General features: G+C 37.9%; 1 protein-coding gene across 50 annotated transcripts in view; it reads right to left on the reverse strand.

The window, feature by feature from the left end:
* CLASP1 (cytoplasmic linker associated protein 1) overlaps nucleotides 1-26076 on the reverse strand; it is a 308996-nt gene that overhangs the window by 82085 nt on the left and 200835 nt on the right. For 19 of the 50 annotated variants that reach the window (XM_063790384.1, XM_063790383.1, XM_063790381.1 and 16 more), the window contains 5 exons: nucleotides 25726-25773; nucleotides 25216-25239; nucleotides 10288-10392; nucleotides 7640-7666; nucleotides 5376-5543 (listed from right to left, as the gene is read on the reverse strand). In XM_063790384.1, coding sequence (XP_063646454.1) covers nucleotides 5376-5543; nucleotides 7640-7666; nucleotides 10288-10392; nucleotides 25216-25239; nucleotides 25726-25773 — 372 coding nt within the window. The remainder of the gene's footprint in view (nucleotides 1-5375; nucleotides 5544-7639; nucleotides 7667-10287; nucleotides 10393-25215; nucleotides 25240-25725; nucleotides 25774-26076) is intronic. The other 31 variants (XM_054678946.2, XM_054678931.2, XM_054678943.2 and 28 more) reach the window with 6 other exon arrangements.

Raw genomic sequence — 26076 nt, forward strand, 5'->3', positions numbered from 1 at the left:
GCCTAATGTAATAGCTGATGGGGACAATATACGTTTCCATCCTGAGAGGATGGACTGGAAAAAATGTCAAGACATTTTAGAAACAATCAACTTGAATCACTGATATCAAAACAAGTATGTTTCTATACTGCAATGAGCATAGTCTATTATTTAAGAGCAAAGATTTATTATACAGCCAAAGTATAACAAGAATGTCTTATAAACCAGAACCATAACACTCCCTGATTAAAAAAAGAATACGAAAGGGAAAACTAAAGCCAACTTTCTATTGTGCTCAGCTGCTTCACAGCTAGAGTGGAACTAGACTCTGAAGGCATTTAAGTGATATCCAAATGCTTACTACTGCTCAGGGAAAAAAAAAAAAGTCAAGCACAGGAACGTAATCTCAACAATCTAGACATAAAGGGCTTTATTGGGGGTTCACCAGAAATTCTTAAGCTCTCCTTAATTTTGCCAGAGTGATGTGAAAGCACTGAATTTTCACTCAAAGTAGTAGTGACTATTTAGTCAGCAATTCTTGATGACATTCTAAACAGCTCCTACAATGATGACAAAAGGAGATGCCAAATTAAATGCTTAAAAAACTAGGGAGCGTGTGTACTGGCTCTACCAATACGGACAACTTTCCTAGAATGTACACAGCAATACCACTCATCCTTAGAGAACCAATGCCAAATCTGAGTCAAAAAATGACCATTCCAGCTCCATGCTATCTCACTGGTCCAGCCACTTGGCCTCTTTGGGTCTCAAGCCTCCCATTAGGAAAACGAGGAAAAAGAACACGTCCCCTCATTTTAAATGAGAAGGGTACTGTGAGATAATGCACATACATAAGTATTTCCAAGTCCCTTGCTGAAGAGCACATGTAAAAATTTTGTCGTATTCCACTGCCCACTCCAAAACAAATCACAAAAAAGCTATAAAAGGCCTCAATAGTTGTTTAAACAAGTTCATGCTTAGTTGAGCATTTTCTTAATAGTTCTTGCCTGATTATTTCTGAATTCTTCCCAGCCCCATCCCCTTCCTTAAATTCATATACATGCTAGAACAACGGGGAAAAAAATGCTCTTTTTTGTCTGAGTCTGTTTTGTGAAGACAATAAAAAGCATTAACAGCAGTAAACAGATATGATCTGAAATAACAGTATGCATAAATTTCTTAACAAGGTTTACCCCCCTCCGGTATTTCACCCAGAGAGAGTTCATTCACCTATTTGAGCTGATTTTCTCATTTAACATATGGCTAGCAGCAGTATAGAGAAAAATAATTGTCCGTTTATGATTTTGTGAAAATATGGCCATAGTTACCCTAAACCTCAAGAGCTTTGGCATCATTTACTCATCAAAGTAAATCTAGTGGTGACATCCATGGTTCAAATGTTAAATAATTTAAAATACAAGAGAAATACAAACTCACTTATACTACTACTTTGAAAGACTAATCTAAAAGAAGGATTTAAAATAAGTATATTTATTTATTAAATTTCTTTTTTTTTTTTTTTTTTTGAGATGGAGTCTTGCTCTGTCACCCGGGCTGGAGAGCAATGGTGTGATCTTGACTCACTGCAACCTCCGCCTCCTGGGTTCAAGTGATTCTCATCTCAGCCTCCCGAGTAGCTGGGATTACAGGTGCACGCCGCCATGCCCAGCTAATTTTTTGTAGTTTAGTAGGGACGGGGTTTCACCTTGTTGCCCAGGCTGGTCTCGAACTCCTGAGCTCAGGCAATCCACCCGCCTTAGCCTTCCAAAGTGCTAGGATTACAGGTGTGAGCCACTGTGCCCAGCCTATTTTTTATTTTTGAGACAGAGTCTTCTTCTGTTGACCAGGCTGGAATGTGTGGCGCAATCTCGGCTCACTGCAACCTCCGCCTTCCAGGTTTAAGTGCCTCTCCTGCCTCAGCCTCCTAAGTAGCTGGGATTACAGGCATGCACCACCACATCCAGCTAAGTTTTGTATCTTTAATAGAGATGGGGTTTTGCCATGGTGGTCAGGCTGGTCTCGAACTCCTGACCTCAAGGGATTCATCCACCTCGGCCTCCCGAAGTGCTGGGATTACAGGCGTGAGCCACTGCACCCGGCCTAAAATAAGTATAAAAATGACTTTTTATAAATGAATTAATTAGGTGATCAAAACTAAAAGAAGAAAATCCCACCAAAATAGTCTTATCTCTTTAAGTGCCAAACTAAATGTTCTATGTGAAAATATGTTACAGAAGAGAAGGCATAAGAGGGAGAGACCAGGAAAACATACTTATACTGTGAACTTCCTAAAAAAGCAGTATTCCTAGGTACCTCTGGGGTCTTCTGCTTACATGAAATGCTGGGAAGCCGTAAGATACCCATTTGATTGGTTTACATTTCTTGATAGACACTCTACCCTACTTCAGTGTTTTAATGGTAATCTTGACTTTTACATCTTAAGGAAGGGTCCAACCAGGACTCATAAAAGCAGAATATAAGAGAATTAATAAAAACAACCAGAAGTTAAAGACATGAAATGTCTCGCTGGTCTAGACATTTTCATGTCTTGGTCTTAGACAGTAGTCTAATTTCACAGTTGAAATGAACTATTATTAATGTTTAATTATTTCAAAGTATTTTAACCAGAAAACCTTAACATTTAAAATACACATCCACAGAATGAAAGCTGCAAAAATATCAAATATGTTTTCATAGCCTTTCCATAGAGGAGTGGGAGAAGGGAACAAGGGCAAACTTCCAAAATATAATCACTATAGATGCTAGTGATTTATGTGACTTTATTGTATCTATAAAGTATTATCTTTAAGACACACAGAAATAAAACAACTTAAAAATATATTTTCCTAGTCAGATAGCTTATGAGGGAACAAATCACCAAGAAAAAAGAATATCAGGGATATATTTTGCTTCTTGAATATTTAATAGGAATTACAGGCTGTTCTGCTTAAGAAAATCTAAATGCCAAAGAAGAGCCTTGGCATCAGTTTTAAAACAAATGAAAAAAGAAAATTTTGTTAAGAAGTATCATTTCAAACAAAAAGAGGCATAGTTGAACCAAACACGATTTGTAGATAACTACGATTAATTCTCAGTGCAAATTCCAAACCTAGTTTAGCTATCATTAAAACTGTTCAATTTGTTGGTTTGGGAATTATAGAAAATATTCCTAAAAGATGTTCCTCCTCTTTTTTTCAACAATTATATTGAAAACTACTATACAATGAGTCAAATGTTAAGAAACACAGGCATATATCCAGTATATACTAAATGATAATAGTAATATATAATCTATTATTGAATAATGCTATTATGTCTGCCACCCTATTAAATGCAATCTCTAAGCAATACCATAGGAAAAAAATGAAAATACATTTTATTCATATATATTTCTTTATATGCATATATTCTCGCAATGTGTAGAAATTTAAAGAAAATATCTTCTTTAATATAAACTATGTGTATGACCTCAAAGCTCTACACGTAACTGATCCCTTTAATTAGCATCAAGGAAATAACTTTCTTCAAATAATATTTCAAATAACTCTTTGGAAGGGAACAGGCTTAAGTTCCTACTGATGCTCCATAATACCTGTTTTAAAAACATATAAAATATTGTCTTTTCAACTACACACAACACAAACTTCCTAGTTAAAACCATGGAACACATTAGAATTATGTTAGATAAATGAAGTTGAGTTATTTCCCAATTTCAAGAAGAAGATTAAAATGGCATCTTTAATAATATAAAAAGAAAAAAATCTCAAAACAGAAAAGAATCTTTAAATGTATAAAACTAACATGGGTTGCAAACAGACATCCTATAAACTTAAACAATTAACTATGGAAAAAGACGGCTAAAACATAACACCTAGATTTAAAATCAAATGCATTTTCCAAACACAAATATGTTACAGCATCAGACATAAAATTCAGATATTCCAGCTGTGACCTTTTCTATGGTTGTATCCACATCAACACCCAAATAACTTGTCAGCTAAGAGACCACACTACGCAATGCCAATAAAAAGTTGGCATCATAGAGATTTACTAAAACCAAGAAATACTTTCTACTTGCTTTGGAAATAGGATTTCAAATCAAATCCTATCCATTCTTAAATATCTTCTCCTGCCTTCTCGTAGCTAAGGTCGGCTTCAAAGACTTTCATGAGCTGGACTCTACCAGTCTCTGCCCCCAACTCCCACCCACTCTGACTTCCTTTACAGCAGCCAAATGAATTACATGTGGCTGCCTCTTGCCTGACTGCTTCTGCAGATGCTTCTCTCTCCTCTAGAAACCTTTCCCCTCATCTCCCCACCTGGACCAATCCCATTTTGTACTTCATGAAAACAGAATCTACTCTGGGCAGCCTCCCCTAGCAAGAAATCTGGGGTGGCCAAGGGTCTAAGATACTCCTTTTTTAGGTCATAGTTTTGATTATGTGAAGCACCCTTTCATAGTATTTGTCATACTGTGTTACATTTCCACCTCTCCCCAATAGATATCAAGCTTTTTGAAGTCAGAATCTAAATCTATCTCATGTATCTTCTAATTCTCAGGTCTAACAAAGTGCCTGGTACATCATAGTAAACACTGTTGATGAGATAAATGAATAAATGAGAAAGATAAGCCAACACAATTTAAGAATACAGTAGTCTGATTTTATATTAATACATTTTACCCTTAGGAAGTAAAGAAGTCATAGAGTATGAATTTAGATTTTTTGTATTATATCACAAAGACTTCTAAATTTTATATTTAAAAAGTTAGAGTATGAATTAGATTTTAAATGGAACAAAAGGTATTTAAGCGGCTGACAGTAATTCACATGATTCTACACACTATTACAAAGAAACTAAGTAACACAAAACTAAATATTATGTATTGGTTTTAATCAATTCCTAGCTTTCATGCTTAAACAAATCTATGTCAAAAGTAACTATACATATTTTTTCACCATAAGTTTCACCAATTAGATTAGAGAAGACCAGAATTAAAATAAATGTGGACCCTAAATGCTGTTTTTGAAAAATTCATATAGGTTAATGTCTACTTAGTGCTAATCAGTAAAAGGAAAATGAAAAGCAACACTGCTTCTAATTGTGGGGGAAACACCCTGCTATTTCCCCAATTCCAATGCTTTGTACAATGACAGCAAAACACAAAAGCCTACAATGACATAATTCCTTCCCATCAATTTGAAGGGTTAAGTCCCATATATTTTTCTAACTGAAACCTCAATATGCCATAATCTGTATAAAGCACACCCAGGCAAAGTGACATCCTCAGTTCAAAAAATAGATCTATATTTCCTACATTAGACATAGTCATTAGATTATAGTCAAAACTATGACCAAGCTGGGAATGGTATTCCAAGATCTTTGAGAATCCTTACCTAATCCTATTCGGTTTGGACTTGTTTCCCGGCTACATCCCTGGCTCCTGGGAATCTTGCTTCGCTTTTCTGAAGACGGTGTCACAGGTGGGCCTCGTGAGGAGCCCCCAGTAAGTCCACCATAACCACTTCCCAACAATTTTCCTGGGGAACTTGACCGGCTGCCAGCTAAAAGTGAAGCAAAATGACAATGAATAATAGATGTAAATGTAGGAATGAACTATAATACTTTCAAAAGCCAGATTTTACACATTAATTTGGCTAAAATACATAATTTTATATAAAAATAAATTTTTATTTGGTGGTAGTAATTTTTTTAAATGTAGGAGCATAAAAGACAATTGAATATCATAAAAGAATATACTTAGAAGAATTACTGGTGGAATAGCCTCCTTATTCCACAGTAAATATCTACAAATGTCACAAAGGTGTTTATTCTTATTTTGTTTTTTTAATTCTGTAAGAGCTGATTATGTTAAAAATTTTAGGTGTCACTGCTAGAAGAGCAGAAGTAGAACTATAACAATTTTCTTAGCATTAGCTACAGAAAATGAATCCAAGAAAACTCTATTAATCTGACAAATGATATAAAAGGGAGTAGGGGGATAAAATAACCAGAAACCTGGTAAATAAAAATCACAAAATAAGATAGAAGCTCAAACATATTAGTTAATCATAATAAATGTGGCTGGATTAAATTCATCGATTTAAAAGAGATTAAAACAAGCCTGGGCTGGTGGCTCATGTCTGTAGTCCCAGCACTTTGGGAGGCCAAGGTGGGAGGAGTTTGAGCCCAGGAGTTTGAGACTAGTGTGGGCAACAACAGGGAGACCCCACTTCTCCAAAAATTGTAAAAATTTGTCAGGCATGGTGGCACATGCCTCTAGTCCCAGCTACCCGGGAGACTGAGGTGGGAGGATCACTTGAGCCCAGGAGGTCAAGGCTGAAGTGAGCCATGATCACACCACTGCACTTCAGACCTGGCAACAGAGCAAGACCCTGTCTCTTAAAAAAGAACAAAAAAGAAAAGAAAAGAAAATGCAAAGTAAAATAAAATGAAATTCAGCTGTCTGGTATTTTTAAAAGTCAAACAATACACCACAAACAAAAACAAATAGAATAAAACACAGCATTTAAAAAAGACAAAGAAGGATATTTAATATTTATAAAAGAATAATTGTCCATGAAGATATAATAATCACGAACCTTTATGCTCCAAACAACATAGTTTTGAAATATAAAACTAAAAAATGATAAAAGTACAGGAAGAAATGGAAAAAGCCATACTTACCGAAAGACCTCATGGAAAGACTAATAATATTGAGAAACTATATACCTCACAGAAATTGACAGAGCAGTCAAAATTGTGTCTGTGTGTGTATATGTATGTATAAAAACACACACTTCCCACATACACATATATATCCCAACAGATAGAACACATATTCTTTTTACCTTTCCACACATGAATATTAAAAATAAAAATTGTGTATTAAGCCTCAAAGTAAATCTCAAAAAAAAATCTACAACAGTAGAAATAACACGGACCACATTCTCTGAGAAGTATGCAATAAAACTGGAAATTAAAAACAAATAATATGGCTGATAATTTTTATTAATAGGTAAGTAGCTAGATACATATATTACTATTTCTTGTGGGACCTAATTCTCTCTCAGAGGAAACAACAAAATTTTAAGCATCACACCAATACACTCAAATGGCAATCATTTGCATTGACAGATTACCTCCCTAAGTAGAGAAGGCAATACATTCTAAAATATAAAGTATACATTTACTATGTACTAGAATAGAATGACCCAGAGGAAGAAAGCATTTGAAGCAACACTTACCTGTAAATTTATATGTGTGTTTATTTTAAATATATATTATTTAAAAGTACATATTATATAAATCAAAACCACCATCATTCAAATGAACCACGTAGGTGGATACTCACAAAAATTAATAGTTTATAATGATTTAACTAAAAATTGAAGTGAAAAATCATTATAAAAACCAATGAAGAATTTGTCTCAGGACCTATTAATTTTACCCATAAAATTTGAGCTATATAAACTATTAAACTATGTATAAAGGGGAAAGAAATCCATTTCAAACTCTAGAATTTGAACACAAAGAAAAACGCAGAAAGATTAACTAAGCTTACAATAAAGAGAGAAATTAATATTGTGCAAGGAACATGGGGTCAGGGAGAATGCCAACAACAACAACAAAAAAAAAGGCAAGAAGAGAAATGGCTTACCACCAGCAGGATTAGCAGATCTGGATCCTTGATTATGAGAGCAGACCAAAGGACAGGCAAAAAGTGGATTAAAAGACAATAACACAATACAGAAGGTCAGCATGCAACACAACACAAAGGTCTTTGTTCACAAATACATTAGCAAAACAGCTATATTTCCTAGGACTTGTTCCTCCTATTTTTGTACTTATGTTTATCTTTGTCATTCTACATTAGCATTTATTTCAGATCTGTTCATAAAACACTTTCAAACCTACAATGTGCCAGGCTCACATCTGCTTTCTAGCTTTAAGCAACCTGAGGGAAGTGATTGTAACTTACTCATCTGTGTATCACTACCATCTTCAGAAGTGCTTGCCACATAGTAAGTGCTCAATAAACATCAACTAACTGAAAGAAACTGCTGTTAACTAGTTTCACCTGTCCTGACTTCCCGTAAACCTCAAATATTTAAAATATGCCAATTATTAAGGGCCCTAAATCTAATATTAATGAAGCCTACTTAGTATTAAATCAGGACTATGAATACTAGTATATCTACATTTGTGATATATACACTTATATTTACCACTTATTAAAATAATTTTTAAAATATTTAATGTATATGCATAAGCTTAAGGTATAGGCTTGATCACTGGCTAGTGTGGTCACTCTTCCTGAGTACGATTTGGTGAGTGAAGTAAAACTAAGGAATTTTAAAAGGGGAGCCCCAAGGCTAGGTACAGTATTTTTATAAGACTGAAAAATTAAAGCTCTATTATCACCCTAATCACTATTAGAGAAGGAACTGTAATCTTCACCACCTGCCAAGGTAACCTACACATTCCTAAAACCTGCAATATAGGAGAGAAAATTACAGCATTGACCTAGCTGGGGCAGGGAACCCCAAAGACCCCAGTGCTGATAAACAGCATTAGAAAGAAATATGTAAAATACTGTTCAACCCTCAACCCCCACAGAGGGAAGCAACACTGCAAAATTACATGCTTAGACATTTTTTATTTGGCTTAATTTCATTATATTGACCTAGATTCTGAGATTTGAACACTTTTTGTCAAGAATTCCTTTGCAGTAAAATTTGACCCATATGTATGAGTCAAATATCCTTTTGTGTCTCCAGGCATCACTAGCGTTCAACAGAATAACCAGAGCCAAGAAGTTGTTCCCAAGACAGACACTTCTGGGCTACACCTGCACCCTGGATCTGAATGAAAATCCAGTTTAAGTTCTACACTAAGGAGGGCATTCTTGGTTTTAACGGACTCAATCTATCCTGAACTGCATCCCTCATCATGTAAATCCATTCCTAGCCTTCTTTCCTAAACCTACTGAAGTAGACAGGGATCAAGGAGGCTCAACTTCAGCTAGGATGGAAGTCTGCTGATCTGAAACAACTATGACGATAAAGTTTGCGTCCATTTAACTATCACATGTTAGGCTCCTAATGCTCATTAAATCCTCATTAAAACCCCATGAGGGTGGGAACTGTTATCACTCAATTTACAGACAATGAAACAATGGCTCACAAAGGTTAAAAGACTCACCCAACATCACACTGGAGCCAGGATGCAAACCCAGTTTTGTCTGACACTGAAACCCATGCTTGTAGTGTATCACACTACACAATACAACCTAGGCCACAGGAAGGTTCTGTAGCCTCACCAAAGGCAGCACTATAACTGATCTTCTGCTTTCTTTGCAGAAATTATATAACATGAGGACTGCAGTTATCAAAGGGAAAAGAATTTAAATTCAGAAGGTGTTGAACAAGGCCATTTTCTATACTAAGGGAGCTCTTAAGGTTTGGTGCAGACTGATCACTCTCTACAACAGACAGACAGTTCCTTGGGCCACAAAGGAGGCAGGCAAATGTCAGCTAGTGAGTGCTGTGCTGTGGGACCGCATGCAGCTCCTGGGGACAGGAAGACTCTTCCTTCCCACGCTCACCTTGCCCAGGAGCACTCTGCTACCCAGCTCTACTCGACATGCATAGAGAGGAGGCGGGCCCCTTAAAGTTTATGTGTGGCTGGAAAGTGAGACACCAAGTGAGGATCTGAAGAGTGACCAGAATAAATTCATTCCAGCTGTGGCTGCTTTCATGGCTAAGGCTAACAAACCAACTGACTTCACATATACAGAGACGCAATCATGGAAGCAGCTAGGCAAAGCAAGAGCCCACATGGCAGGAAGAGAGGTGCGGGCTGCAAATGTTAGAGCACAGAATTAAAGGGGGAGAGCTTTTAATGGATTTACTTATTTACCACTGGAAAGAACATAGCATTAATAGTTTTCTGCCCACGTACTGTTGTAAAATTACATCAGAAGGATTCCTTATCAATGCAAAAATGAGTCACAGAACAGATAAGTTACAATTTGACAGGCTTCAAAGGAGGGAGAAAAACTACATTTTAATGTTTAATGCTTAACAATACAAAATGTAAATCACCTGGACAGGAGACAAATGTATGCCTGAAATGTTTCATTTTTTAAGCTTACCCAACAAACAGTAAGATTACTCACAGTATCTCAGAGCCACAAAAAATGTGTTTTTCCCTCTGAAGTCAATATAAAGATTGTAAAATGTTCAACTGCAGAATGAGCTGTTGAATAAAACTGAGGTAAGCAAGAGCATAAAATATGTTTCTTACGCTGGGACTGTGAAACCACTTTAGCGCGACTGCGGCCCCGGTTATCAGGTGTAGAGGCGACGTTGGTGGCACTCCCAGAGCTTTGCCGTCTTGTGCGGATCCGACCTGGAGGACACAGCAAAAACAGCGTTTCACAACGTTTCCAGTAAGTGCCACCTCCTCAAGAAAAGAACCCATGCCCCAAAAGAGGGGCAGTGACCAGCCAACTACATGGGGAGCAACAGCTTCTGTGAGCAGATCCTCCACACGAGGTCTGCCACGTCTCCCTGTGCGTGCATGCACACACGTGCATGTGATCCGCACACAACTGTTCTACGAACACAGGATGAACTCCTGAGATGGAGCCATGGACCTGCAGCTGTTTAGGTTCCAGCTATTTTACTATGTTATCTCTTCAGACGAGGAAGTGATATCCATTTGAGGACATTTCCCATAATTTTTTCCAGATTAAATTTTCTTTTTTATTGTCTACAAATCTGACAAATTTCCAAAAACAGAAAATATTTACTGTCACTGTAAAAAACAAACTATAGAAAATAAGAGTAATACCAAAAAAAAACCCCAAAATAAAAAAGTCTACCTTCTTAACTCAGCCATCACAGAAGCTATAGCTCCCCAGTGAATAAATGTGTTTTTGATATGCAGCATTAAACTTCTATTTTTAAAGCATGTATGTCAGTAAGTTTCTAAGATAAAGAAAAGATAAAGCTAAAAAGAGAGATACAGCTAAAAAGAATCAGTATTAGGAGTACCTAGAGAAATGATGGCCCAAAGATAATCCAATGCTGTAGGCAGTTATGAAAAAATTACAGCAATTATTGAACCACGAAGCCATAAAAATAAAAATGAATTCAGAAACACAAAATCATCAGTGACCAGACTAGTATGATTAGCGATTAAACTTTAAAAAAAAAAAAAAATGGGCCTTTTTGGTTTCGAGGGAGCACAAAATGCCTCTCCGGCCGTAACTCAATGAGGATAGGAAAAACACAACCAACTTGAACTCCCACTGGCTTTTATGTTGTTCAAAATCACTTCTACCCCCGCAAGCGACAAAGCTTACAGAGAAGTAATGCAGGAAGCAAATCCTAAAGCTTGAAAAAGTTTCAAGAAAGGAAGGTAAAGAGCAATGAAAGAAAGCTGGCATTAAAAAAATAATAAAACTAGTTAAGAATCAATGACTTTTCAGTTTAAGGAAAAACTTATACATAAACTCTATAATCTATACAGAAGTGAAAAGCTATACCATTTACTAACAACTATATATGAGTCCATTCAGAATCCTCACAGCATATAAAGTAATTACTCCCATTTTACAGATGAGAAAACCGAGAAACAGGGAAATTAATTAATTTGTTCAATGTGACACTACTGGTTTAGATACCTGTGCCTGGCTGACTGGGAAGCCTATGAGTGATGACCTCTGATTTTCCTAAGGAAGTCACTGAGCTAAATCAAGGCAATCACAAAGGCAAAGCGAACATGAAAAAAACAACTGAATTTAAATTCTTAAACTCATTATAAAATATTTAGGTCACAAAAAGATTTTTTAAATGAACATGTATACTCATTTAGCTTAAAAAATAAAAACTCTCTTTGCTAACCCTCTCGTATTCTACTTTCCCCCAACATTTGGTAACATGATCCTAAACCCAGTGTTCAGCATTCCCTTGTTTTTTTTTTTTTTTTTTGTAAATACATGTTTTCACAACCAATAACTGTGTGGTTTTGTTTTACATATTTAGAACGTTTTTAAATTATAACACAAGGTCTATATTTTTCTAAAGCTTACTATTTTGCTAATATTTTATTTGAAAAGTCACTTATGTATGGATAAAGAACGGATATACTTTATTTTTTCCATATAACTAACCAATGTTGAAATAAATTTACTTAACGCTTTTCTTACTGATTAAAATACCACTTCATTGTTTATCAAGCAGCACTTATGTGTGTCTGGGTTTCTCAGCCTTCTAGTCTGTCCCACTAGTCAATGTGTCCATACCTACACGACATCACAATACTGTGATTAGCTTTTTATTAATTAATTAATTAATTAATATATGAGGCAGAGTCTCTTTCTGTCGCCCATGCTGGAGTGCAGTGGTGTGTGACCTCGGCTTACTGCAACCTCCACCTCCTGGGATCAAGCGATTCTCCTGCCTCAGCCTCCCCAGTAGCTGGGATTACAGGAACATGCCACCACACCTGGCTAATTTTTGTATTTTTAGTAGAGTCAGGATCTGACCATGTTGGCCAGGCTGGTCTCCAACTCCTGACCTCAAGTGATCCACCCGCCCTGGCCTCCTAAAGTTCTGGGATTACGGGCAGGAGCCACTGTCCCCGGCCTGTGATTAGCCTTTTTAAAAAGACATCCTGCTAATTGGCAGGACAAGTAAATTCGCCTTTTCCAAAGCCCTTTGCTGTCTTCCATATGTATGTGCAGACACAATAACAATGCCTGTTGAAATGTTGACTGGCATTATGTGAAACTCTGGGTTAAGGGGAAAAGCTTTATAATATTGGTCTTCTCATTCATTGTATCTTCTATGTTTATTTAACTTTTTCAATATCTTTTGATAAAGTCTGATCATTTTTTCAAAGTTCTTACTCAATTTTTATAGACTTATTTAAAGTTGCTTTATTTTTATAATTTATTAAATTATATTTTCTGTTCTTGGCAGGTAAGAATGGAATCATTATATTTTGATCTTAACACTCTAGGATTCTGCTAAACTTTTATTAATTCCGCTAATTTGTATACAGATTTGGGGTTATCTAAATAGAATAACACCCACAAATAACTCATCAGCTTATTACCCTCAAATAATTCACTTTTACTTCTTTGCCTTTATTGTGGTGTCTTGGTCATGTAATATAATGCAAAATAGAAGCAGTGAGGGTAAGCACTGTTGACTCAAACAAGATTTTAAAAAAGAATTTCTGAAATTTCACAGAAAGTATATCTGCCAACAGGTTAAGAAAATTTGGCCCAGAGCGGTGGCTCATGCCTGTAATCCCAGCACTTTAGGAGGCCAAGGTGAGCGGATCACCTGAGGTCAGGAGCTCGAGACTAGCCTGGCCAACGTGGAGAAACCCCATTTCTACTAAAAATGCAAAAATTAGCTGGGCATGGTGGCGCATGTCTGTAATCCCAGCTACTTGGAAGGCTGAGGCAGGAGAATCTCTCGAACCCGGGGCGGAGGTTGCAGTGAGCCAAGATCATGCCACTGTACTCCAGCCTGGGCAAAAGAGCAAAACCCTGTCTAAAAAAGAAAAAAAAAAAAAAAAGAAAATTCATTTCTGTGCCTAGTTGCCAACAATTTTTATCATAAATGTTTGAATTTTTTGATGTTTTGATCTTTTTAGATAAGAGGGTTTTTCTCCCGAATTTAAACTACATTAATAAATTTTAAAGTAATAGGTGAGGCACGGCGGCTCACGCCTGTAACCCCAGCACTTTGGGAGGCTGAGGTGGGAGGATCTCTTGAGGACAAGAGTTTGACACCAGCCTGGCTAACACGGCAAAACCCCATCTCTAATAAAAATACAAAAAATTAGTTGGGCATGGTTGTGCAGGCCTGTAATGCCAGCTACTTTGAAGGCTGAGGCACGAGAATTGCTTGAACCTGGGAGGCAAAGGTTGCAGTGAGCTGACATCGTGCCACTGCACTCCAGCCTAGGCGACAAAGTGAGACTCTGTCTCAAAAAGAAAAGAAGAAAAATTAAACCTGGGCTAAACCTACGTGGTCATGACATACACACTCACATACACAATGTTTGTAGGTACTCTGGTCATACTAGCTGCATAAAACCAGTGAGGGAAGTATTCCCTCTTTTCCTATTCTCTGAGTTTACGTAAGACTGGAATTACCTAATGTTTTTATTATTATTATTATTTTGCATCTCCACTGATAAACTGACAATGCAATTATCCAGTCTTTGATACAACTTGTGTGCGAAACCATCTGAGCATGGCAGGAATTTTTGGAGTATCTTTTCCATTTTTATTAAGTTTATTTTGGCAGGGTGGGAATAGAACAATGAACTTTTAACTACTGATTCAAATTGTTTAATGAGCAGTCTTAGAACTACTCACATTGCTTGTTTCTTTGAAGAAACAGTTTTGGGTTTTCTTGAAACTTGTACAATTTGTTTTTGAATTGTTAACAAAGCTGTCATAGGTTTATCTTACCTTAATTTCAAAAAATTATTATTTTTTCTTTGATACAGAGTCTAGCTCTGCTGCCTAGGCTGGAGTGGAATGGTGCGATCACAGCTCACTGATGCCTCACTTCCCAGGTTCAAGCTGTCCTCCCACCTTAGCCTTCTAGTAGCTGGGAGCAGCTGGGACTACAGGTGTATGTCACTACGCCATATTAATTTTTAAATTTTCTGTAGAGATGGGGGTCTCACTATGTTGCCCAGGCTGGTCTCAAACTCCTGGCCTCAAGCAATCCTCTCACCTTGGCCTCCCAAAGTGCTCAGATTATAGGTGTGAGCCATTGTACCTGGCTTCCTATTACCTTTAAAACTCTACTGATCCACATTTATGCCTAATTTATTATTCTTAACAGTTAATTTGTACCTTTTCTGTATTTCAATTGACATTTTTCAAAAGTTTGCCTACTTGATTAGTATTTTCAAAAACTGAAATTTTGCTGGGTGCAGTGGCTCACACCTGTAAGCCCAGCACTTTGGGAGGCTGAGGCAGGTGGATTACTTGAGGCTAGGAGTTAGAGACCAGCCTGGGCAACATGGAGAGACTGTCTCAACTAAAAATGCAAAAATTACCTGGGCGTGGTGGTACACGCCTGCAATCCTCTTTTACTGGCATGAGCCACCATGCCCAACTTTAGTGTCTTTCATCAATTACAAATTTTTTTTTGCCTTTGTTACTAAATACTCTTCAACAGCTTTCTTCTACTGATCCTTTGTCTTCTATCTGTAGTCTTACGTTTTAGATTTCTCTCTTTAAATATCACATTGGGCTGGGCGTGGTGGCCCTCCCCTGTAACCTCAGCACTTTGGGAGGCCTAGGCAGAAGGACAGCTTGAGGCTAAGAGTTTGAGACCAGCCTGGGAAACATAGCAAGACCCTGTCTCCATTTAAAAATAATAAAAAATAAATATTATATTGCTAGAGCTTTAAAATAAATCAAGCGTGACAATCTTTCTCATTTAACCACAAAGCTTGGTTTATTTGAATTTATTTTTACTTCTTTTTCTTTTTTTCTTTTTTTGAGGCAGAGTTTCGTTCTCGTTGCCCAGGCTGGAGTTCAATGGCGCAATCTGGGCTCACTGCAACCTCTGTGTCCCGGGTTCAAGTGATTCTCCTGCCTCAGCCTCCCGAGTAGCTGGGAATACAGGCATGTGCCACCACGACCGGCTAATTTTGTATTTTTAGTAGAGACGGGGTGTCTCCATGTTGGTCAGGCTGGTCTTGACCTCCCAACCTCAGGTGATCTGCCCGCCTCAGCCTCCCAAAGTGTTGGGATTACAGGCGTGAGCCACCATGCCCGCCCTATTTTTACCTTTTTATATGCATGCTTTTGTCTTGATTTTTCATTTTCCTTTTATCCTCTCCTTTGTTTCCTTCTTTTGGCTTAATTTTTTAAAGATGCTTTACTATCTTTAAATAATATTATGAAAAACGCAGCCATTAAATCACACTTTAGAGGAGATACAGTAATTTTAAGGGCTCCCTCCTTTTAAAATTAAACCTCTTTGAGATAATTATAGATTCCTATGCAGTTTTAAGTTTTAAGATTCCTGTGTGTTCTTTATGCAGTTTCTCTCAATGGTAACATCTTACAAAGCTATAGTATAAAATCAGAAACAGGACATGAACACTGATATGCTCCACCCTTCCTATTCAGACTATTCAGATTTCCCTGTTTTCTTTGCAGTTAATCTTTGGCTTTCCTTTGTAGGTAGTTTCTTTTTCTAGTGGCTTCTGTGCCTTTCGTGTTGTGCAATTTTACTTTTTTTTTTTTTTTTCTTGAGACAGAACTTTACTCTGTCACCCAGGTTGGAGTACAGTGGCGTGATCTCAGCTTACTGCAATCTCTGCCTCCCAGGTTTAAGTGATTCTCGTGCCTCAGTTTCCCGAGTAGCTGGGATTACAGACATGTACCACCACACCTGGCTAGTTTTTGTATTTTTAGTGGAGACAGGGTTTTGCCATGTTGGCCAGGCTGGTCTCAAACTCCTGTCCTCAAGTGATCAGCCCACCTCAGCCTCCCAAAGCACTGGGATTAAGGCGTGAGCCACCGTACCTGGCCTTACTATGATATGTTTAACTGCAGATTTTTTATTTTTGTCTTATTGGAATTTATTGGGTTTCTTCAATCTGTGCTTTAGTGTCTTTTTTTTTTTTGAGACAGAGTCTCACTCTGTTGCCCAGGCTGGAGTGCAGTGGTGTGATCTCGGTTCACTGCAATTTCCACCTCGCGGGTTCAAGCATTTCTCACACCTCAGCCTCCCAAGCAGCTGGGACTACAGGTGCGAGCCACCACGCCCAGCTAATTTTGGTATTATAAGCAGAGACGGGGTTTCACCATGTTGGCCAGGCTGGTCTCAAACTCCTGGCCTTCAGTGATCCACCCACCTCAGCCTCCCAAAGTGCTGGGATTATAGGCATGAGCCACTGTGCCCGGCTTTAGTGTCTTTCATCAATTATGAAGAATTCCCAACCATCATCTCTTCAAATATTGTCTCTGCCCCATTCTCCCTCTTCTTCTTAAACTCCCATTAGACATGTTAAATTTCTTTACTATCTTGCATGTAACTTAACAACTCTGTCATATTTTCTAACTCTGTACTACAGTCTGGATAAGTTCTTCCTAGCTTTCTTAATTCATGAGTTCTCTCTTCAGTTACATTGATTCTACTGCTCAATTTACCCATGCAGTTTATTTTTATTTTTTTCAGACAGGGTCTTGCTCTGTTGTCCTGACTGGAGTACAGCGGTTATGATCACAGCTCACTGCAGCCTCAACCTTCTGTGCTCAAGCGATCCCCCTGCCCCAGCCTCACAAGTATCTGGGGCTACAGGTGTGCACCACCATGCTTGGCTAACTGTAAAAAAAAATTTTTGGTAGAGATGGGGTCTCACTATATTGCCCAGGCTTAACTCCTGGGCTCAAGCAATCCTCCTGCCTCGGCCTCCAAAATTCCTAAGATTACAGGTGTGAGCCACCGTGCCTGACCACTTTTTGATTTTAATAATGTATTATATTTTCATTTCTAGAAGTTCCATTTGCTCTTCTTCAAAATCTGCTTGGTCATTCTTGATAGCCTCTTACTCCCTTTCTACAATTTCACTTTATTTCTTTAACTGTTAAGACAATGAAACGATCACTTTTCTTGGAAATTTATGGGAATTCTTTAAGATCTAGATTAAAGCTGAATTATTCCAAAGAAGATCTCTGATTTTGTTTGTGTCCTGTGGACACAAGTAATCCACAGCCAACTTAAAATGATTTATCTATTTGGGTTTTTCAGACTACAAAGGTAACGTAAACTCTGATCAGAATCCTGCATCAGGATTTTGGTTGCACATTCTCGAGGGAGATTATTTTCCCCCTCTAACCAGCACGAGAGTTAAGATGGGCAAATTTCTCTGTTGTTCTTTTCAGTTTAGTAAGGTTAACTTTTTGTTCACTAATGATGATGCAGGTCTTAAATGGGCTTGGGCTTTCTGTCCTTTATGTCCTGCACAATCATCACATCAAATGCCCAAGGACCCCAGGGTTTAGCCAAAAGCCTCAGGGTGACGGCCAGCATTGACCCTGACATACCAGGGCTCCTGCCAGCCATGCTTAGGTTTGAAGCTGTGTGGATTCACTGCTTTTACTCTAGAATAGTAATGTATTCTCAACTGGGAGGATTATTCTGGCTACTAAGTTGTATATATCCTTAAAAAATGCGAGTTTATTTCTTTTAAACACTTTAGTTATTTTACATTTTGTAACAGATCCTTAAGTCCTTAAGGGTACATTCTGTTTTTATTCTTTTTCTCTGCTGCCTCTCACTCATAATGGATGTAACACAGAGTATGAACTCTTATTTCACTGATTTCCATCTGCATGAACCCCGAGGAATTAGATTTGAGAGTAGCTTCCTCTACAGAAGTTTAATGTTTGTTCCTGGCAGGCACCCTTGGGGGCTATAAACACAAACTACTTTAATTCATTAGCTTGGAGTCTTCCAAACACCACAGGTGAAGTAAATTTAAAACCACAACTTGTGTGAGTAGACAGCTTAGTTACAAATTATGAGAAAAGATTAGGGGTTTTTCCCCCCCCTCTGTTTAAGGCAAAGTCAAGACAGACATTATATCAACTTGAAGATAAAGAGGATTTTTTGTGTTGTTTTGTTTTTCTCACCTGTCCACCTTGTCATGGATATACAGCCCCCTTGTCAATGCTGGCTTAATGCCAACTCTCAATCTTCACCTTGGGTCAGCTCAAGGTCTTGTGATCTGTGCGTCTAGCTATTCACATCAATAACTAAGCCCTTTTCTGCATCTATTGAGATAATCATGTGGTTTTTGTCTTGGCTCTGTTTATATGCTGGATTACATTTATTGATTTGCGTATATTGAACCAGCCTTGCATCCCAGGGATGAAGCCCACTTGATCACGGTGGATAAGCTTTTTGATGTGCTGCTGGATTAGGTTTGCCAGTATTTTATTGAGGATTTTTGCATCAATGTTCATCAAGGATATTGGTCTAAAATTCTCTTTTTTGGTTGTGTCTCTGCCTGGCTTTGGTATCAGAATGATGCTGGCCTCATAAAATGAGTTAGGGAGGATTCCCTCTTTTTCTATTGATTGGAACAGTTTCAGAAGGAATGGTACCAGTTCCTCCTTGTACCTCTGGTAAAATTCGGCTGTGAATCCATCTGGTCCTGGACTCTTTTTGGTTGGTAAGCTATTGATTATTGCCACAATTTCAGCTCCTGTTATTGGTCTATTCAGAGATTCAACTTCTTCCTGGTTTAGTCTTGGGAGAGTGTATGTGTCCAGGAATTTATCCATTTCTTCTAGATTTTCTAGTTTATTTGCGTAGAGGTGTTTGTAGTATTCTCTGATGGTAGTTTGTATTTCTGTGGGATCGGTGGTGATATCCCCTTTATCATTTTTTATTGCGTCTATTTGATTCTTCTCTCTTTTTTTATTAGTCTTGCTAGTGGTCTATCAATTTTGTTGATCCTTTCAAAAAACCAGCTCCTGGATTCATTAATTTTTTGAAGGGTTTTTTGTGTCTCTATTTCCTTCAGTTCTGCTCTGATTTTAGTTATTTCTTGCCTTCTGCTAGCTTTTGAATGTGTTTGCTCTTGCTTTTCTAGTTCTTTTAATTGTGATGTTAGGGTGTCAATTTTGGATCTTTCCTTTCTCTTGTGGGCATTTAGTGCTATAAATTTCCCTCTACACACTGCTTTGAATGCGTCCCAGAGATTCTGGTATGTTGTGTCTTTGTTCTCGTTGGTTTCAAAGAACATCTTTATTTCTGCCTTCATTTCGTTATGTACCCAGTAGTCATTCAGGAGCAGGTTGTTCAGTTTCCATATAGTTGAGCGGTTGTGAGTTTATTGCGGCATTATTCACAATAGCAAAGACTTGGAACCAACCCAAGTGTCCAACAATGATAGACTGGATTAAGAAAATGTGGCACATATACACCATGGAATACTATGCAGCCATAAAAAAGGATGAGTTCATGTCCTTTGTAGGGACATGGATGAAATTGGAAATCATCATTCTCGGTAAACTATCGCAAGAACAAAAAACCAAACACCGCATATTCTCACTCATAGGTGGGAATTGAACAATGAGATCACATGGACACAGGAAGGGGAATATCACACTCTGGGACTGTTGTGGGGTGGGGGGAGGGGGGAGGGATAGCATTGGGAGATATACCTAATGCTAGATGACGAGTTAGTGGGTGCAGCGTACCAGCATGGCACATGTATACATATGTAACTAACCTGCACAATGTGCACATGTACCCTAAAACTTAAAGTATAATTTAAAAAAAAAACTTAAAAAAAAAAAATAACTAAGCCCTCGGGGACAGCCTTAAAAATCAGTTCAAGCTTGCCATTCCAGTCTGTGATCCTCTTGGTTTTGAACATTTCCTTACATTTTTGGGAACACAGCTATACAGCTTAAAGGGCCTCTGTTGTGTTAAACTCAGATATATATTTATTTTATAGGAAAAGGTGTCTTTTGTTTCATTTTGTTTTGTTTTCAGTCTATTGATTTGGCAATATTACTATGAGTACCTGTGCATGTTTTTAAAAGATGATATAAAATGCTCTGTGGTAATTAGGGGAAAAAAGTTTCAATAAATGCAACAAGCAGGCTGGGCACAGTGGCTCACGCCTGTAATCCCAGCACTTTGGGAGGCCAAGGCACGAGGGTCACTTGAGTCCAGGAGTTCGAGACCATCCTGGGCAACATGGCGAAACCCCATCTCCACAAAAAATTAGCAGGGCATGGTGTTGCACACCTGTAGTCCCAGTTACTTGGAAGGCTGAGGTGGGAGGATACTTGAGCCTGGCAAGTAAAGGCGGCAGTGAGCCATGATCATGCCATTGTACTCTAACCTAGGTGACAGAGTAAGACCCCACCTCAAAATACAATAAATAAAAATAAAGCAACAAGCAGTACAAATATACTTCAGTTCTGTATTATAATCTATTAAGTGACAGAGACAAGTAGATAGATGTGAAGGGAGAAAAAAAAGTCAGCACAAGTAACAGAAAAAAAAAAAAAAAGAGGTAAAGAACTGTACAACAAAAAGAATTTTGGAGGGAAGGATGAATAAGATACGCATCAACAAACAAACCTAACCAGAGCAAAACCAGACCCAGAGGAAAACAAAGACTTGTAAGAGGAGCCCAAAGCCTTTGACTTTCATGGAATAAAGAAAGATCATTCATCTCATGACTTTTTAATACTGCTCCTAAGGATTCTTTTTCACTTACATTGCCATTCCTTCTAGAAAAGACTCCAAACCAGGAGAAATTCACCCTGCGTACCAAGTGTAGTTTGTAGGCCTGGTTTTCCTATCTTCTTGTTAGGCAAATGAAAAACCACTAGAGAGCCTTATGTCACTAGGGTTTTTCTGTTCCCTACGTGTTTCAAATTTTCTAGCAAATTCCCAAATTAGAGATTATAAAATTAAAAGGTCTTCAAAGTAAGTCTCTGTTCTCATCACACTGGGACGTTTTGGCATACATATCTGCTGTACGTTTCACTGCTTGGGGGCATAATTAAACCAGCCTTTACTCATACACTGACATCTTTTACAGAACCAAAACAGAGGAACTTGATCATTTCTACATTTCGCTACCTACAACTATTCTCCCCACAAGAATAATTTCCTGCCAGGCATGGTGGCTTACGCCTGTAATCCCAGCACTTTGGGAGGCTGAGGCAGGAGGATGACTTGAACCCAGGAGTTTAAGACCAGACTAGGCAACATAGGGAGACCCCATCTCTACAAAAAAATTGAAAAATTAGCCAGGCAGGCGTGGTGGTGCACGCCTGTAGTCCCAGCTACTCTGACAGACAGGGTGGGGAGCTGAGGCAGGAGGATCACTTGAGCCTGGCAGGTCAAGGGTGCAGTGAACTGTAATAGCACCACTGCACTCCAGAGCCTGGGTAACAAATGAGACCCTGCCTTTTAAAAAAAAAAAAAAAAAATTTTCCTTCATATTTTAAAAATTTAAAAGAAGCTTAACACCCTTTTACTTCTATATATAGACATGCATACTTTTTCCACCGTGTAAAAAGGACAATTATCTAGAATTCACAGTTCTTGGATAATTTTTTACATTTTATTTCCCAGTAAAATTGTACTAAAATCTAAGTTCTTTTTCCTGAACAGAAGACAAGGCTATATAATTTTTATCGTGTAATCTTAATTAAAATCACTGAAAGTTAAGTTGATATGGCTTTTGACTACATCTTAATAAACATGATTATTCCCCAAACAAACAATGGTTGTCAGCCCCACAGGCCATTCAAAGCACTGTAACTTTTCATTTAAAGTTACTTATTTTGGGAAAAATATGAATGCTTTTCCTAAGCATACTAGCTTTTTAAAAAAAGTATGAGAATGCATTCATTTACCATATGACATCTAATCATAAACTTCCTCATGTGCAACATAAAAGACATTATGTTTCCCTTATCAAAATCTCCAAAAATTACTGAACATAACACACTGAAGATAATAACCTAGAAATAAACTTTCATCCAAAAGCTGAGTTTTTCATTCTTTACAAAAAGTATTTTTCTAATTAGTCATAAATGTTAGGATTCCTTGATGTGGACAATGAATAACTCCTAAGGAATATATATTTTTCTCAATTACTATAGTAATAAAATTGCCAGTAAACTCAAACGTACTGCCTAAATTTCTTTCTTTCTTTCTTTCTTTTTTTTTTTTTTTTTTTGAGACGGAGTCTCACTCTGTTGCCCAGGCTGGAGTGCAATGATGGCATAATCTCCGCTCACTACAACCTCCGCCTCCTGGGTTCAAGCAATTCTCCTGTTTCAGCCTTTTGAGTAGCTGGGACTAGAGGCACACACCACTGCATCTGGCTAATTTTTGTATTCTTAATAGAGACGGGGTTTCACCATGTTGGTCAGGCTGGTCTCGAACTCCTGACCTCAGGTGATTCACCTGCTTGGCCTCCCAAACTGCTGGGATTACAGAGGTGAGCCACTGCACTCACCCTCTAAATTTTTAATTTAGAGCATACAACTGTTTTAAAATCATCTTGTCTCAGAAGCTAGATTATAAAATATTTAAGAGACTTATTAATAAATTTTTTAAAGGCCCATAATGGTTCCAAAAATGCAGGTGGAAAACTCATATTGAAAAGGCACCAAGTGACATCTCCTGCAGACTTTACCTAGAAAACCACTGTGGCTTTTCTAAACAGAACAGGCTCTCTCAGTCTCACTGCTGAAACCAGCAGAACAATGGCAGCCCAGAAGAGTTCAAACTCACAGGTCTTTCCGGGCTTTGACTAGCCAGTGTTGCCACAGCCTGTGCAGCCCCAGTACACAAACACTGACACTCCCTATGCTTCTTCAGCAACGGTCTCTATTGTCAGAGTCTGAGCTCTCTATAAAAAACAATTTCTCCCAGAAGAAGGAAAAACCAGAGAGTTTAGTCTCCTGGACAATAACTGAGAGGGCAATTCTGACCTTACTCAGGACTGTGGAACTGATGGGAAAAAAAAAAAAAAAAAAAAAGTTAAAAAGTCCTAGGGCTGGATGGAATAAAAGGCTGATTTCAATTCTGTTATATAGGCATAGAAATCAGGGCATTCTGGAAAAACATATAATTTCCCATGTAATGTCTTTGCTTTCCATTTCATCTACATTATTCTCTTCCACTCTCCTCCTCCCCTCCCAGTAAGGCTGAGAAAACACTCGGGATTGTTTCTTTGGGCAGGAGAAACATAAAATTACCCATATCAGCTTAAGAAATGAAGAAAATTATCAACCAGCTTCCCAATCACACCAGCCTCTGCCGTCTGCTGTCAGACATGACATCCTCATCAGGACAGAGGTTTCTTGTTCTTATTTTAATTCTGGAATTTTTTTTTTTTACAAACTTGTCCGACCCTAAGAACCACCAGTGAGGCTTATTAGAAATTCAGATTCTCTAGTTCCTTCCAAACTTAATCAGCATCTTCAGGGTGAAGGACCTAAGAGTATTTTTTTAGTAAGTATCCAAGTAATTCTCACGATGTGATAAATTTAAGAAACACTGCTCTTGGGATCATGTTCACCTTCAAAAAAAAAAAATCCATTCCTATCTTTCTTTTATGAGTCCCTTGGAAAGTAACATATGGATTAAAAGAACTGAGCTGCACACATCAAGCTAAACCCAGCCAACTTTGCATGCTAGCCCTTTAGGGTGACTAAATAATATATGAAAATGAACTAGCTGTTCCTAATTGTTAAGTAATTATCCTGAAGGTTGGTGGGTTTAAGCCTCTATTTAGGCAGAGAAGGTTCCTCTAAATTTCAATTACTTAAAGCATTATCATGCATTCTATCTAGCAAAGGAATGATATTGTCTTATATGCACTTATCAAAAACCTGCAAAGACTAAAACTATGTCTAAAATTCAAAAGGTAATACAAAAATAGAAAGAGCTTCTTGAGAATGGCATAAAAAACAAAATAAAGTGGATCTGGATATGCCTATTTCTTACAGCATTACTATATCCTCGGTGTGTAGTACAGAACATGGCACATGGAAGGCATTTAATACATGGTTGATGAGGGGATGAATGAGAGTAAATGAATGAATGGGGTGTGTGTCCGTGAGACAAATAAAAAATAGCATCATATAAGTCAGTAGTACCTTTAGAGGAGAGAAAAATATATTTTTTTATTTCTTTAAATTACCTGTTAGAAAATGTTTACCAGCCTTTAGTCTGAATAATTGACATTGAAATTTACTTTCAAAACAGAAAGGCAAATCCTGAGAGGCCCACAAAAGCACAAAAGGAAAGAAAAGGAAACAAAAGCTAAGGCAGTGCTTCAGGAGTAATAAAACCCAAGACAGGCAGTCCATGAGGACAGTAGCACACAGTGTGACATCAATGCTCCTCCCCAGAGTGTGGACTCAGCAATAAAAACCACGCGCAGCATACTTTAGTGCTAAAATTCACAAGAACAAAGACTGAACAAGAAAGGGAAGGAGAACTCAGGTAGAGGTAGGGCAAAAACCCAATGGCGACAGAATGAAAAGAGAGGAGGAGAAACAGCGTGCAACATCTCATGCAGGGACCTTGGTGAGGACAAGCGGGTACTGGGCAACACTCGGTGAGAACAGAGGACCAGAGAAAGTGAGACACACCTCAATCACAGAAACAAACCGCTTACCCTCCGCTTTAGTGGTAGTACCATCTTTAAGCAAATTAAAAAACAAGGGAAGGGATAACAGGGAACAGTTAGTAACATTCAAAAAATTAAAAAGCCGAATGTTATTAGCTACTAAAAAAGCAAAAGTACAATTTAAAACAAAATTAAAAGGGAAACAAGTTCAACAGCAAAGCAGAGTCTGAAGCAAGTAAGTGTGCCTTGTATTGAAATTAGCTTAACATAGCATAATGGTTTTTTTGCCTTTGGAAAATAAAACACAGACGGGCAACCCAGGGTAGTGCCACAGTTGAAAGAAAGATTATTTTTTGTTTTAGCCAACTCTCATCCTCTTAAGAGTTCCTTTTTCTTGGAAGAAAGTACCAGCAGAACAGGGCAGAGAGGAGGAACTAGAAGCTAAAATACTAAAGAGTTACCCAAAAGGCAGAGCCAAGTAAGAAGCTCAGAGAAGCTTGCTCTAGCAATGCCTATCCCAACTACACGTCCAGCAGCAAAAGCTGTCGAGCATGGTACCTGAGTCCAGGCCTATGTACTCCATGTCTTCCCTCATGTGTCTGGACTCTAGAAGTTTGGAAAAGGATCATCAGCTTTAATGCTACACTTTTGCAAAGATGTCATGTGTCAACCTAGGTAGCAACTGTAACAAATTCTCACTAGGATTGTACTATATTTCAATTTTTTGGTGTTTTTGTTTGGGGACAAAATAAGGGAAGTTGAGGTAGAATTCTCAGGAAACAGAGAATTTGAATACTCCAGTCTCGTTCTTTGAAGAGGTTAATACTGGACTGAAAACTTATCATCAGTGCTTCTGAAGGGTCAGCTCCATATTATCATACCAAAAGACGTGAGGGCTTGTAGTCTATA

The sequence above is a fragment of the Pan troglodytes genome, chromosome 13, assembly GCF_028858775.2.
Source record: "Pan troglodytes isolate AG18354 chromosome 13, NHGRI_mPanTro3-v2.0_pri, whole genome shotgun sequence".
NCBI lineage: Eukaryota > Metazoa > Chordata > Mammalia > Primates > Hominidae > Pan > Pan troglodytes.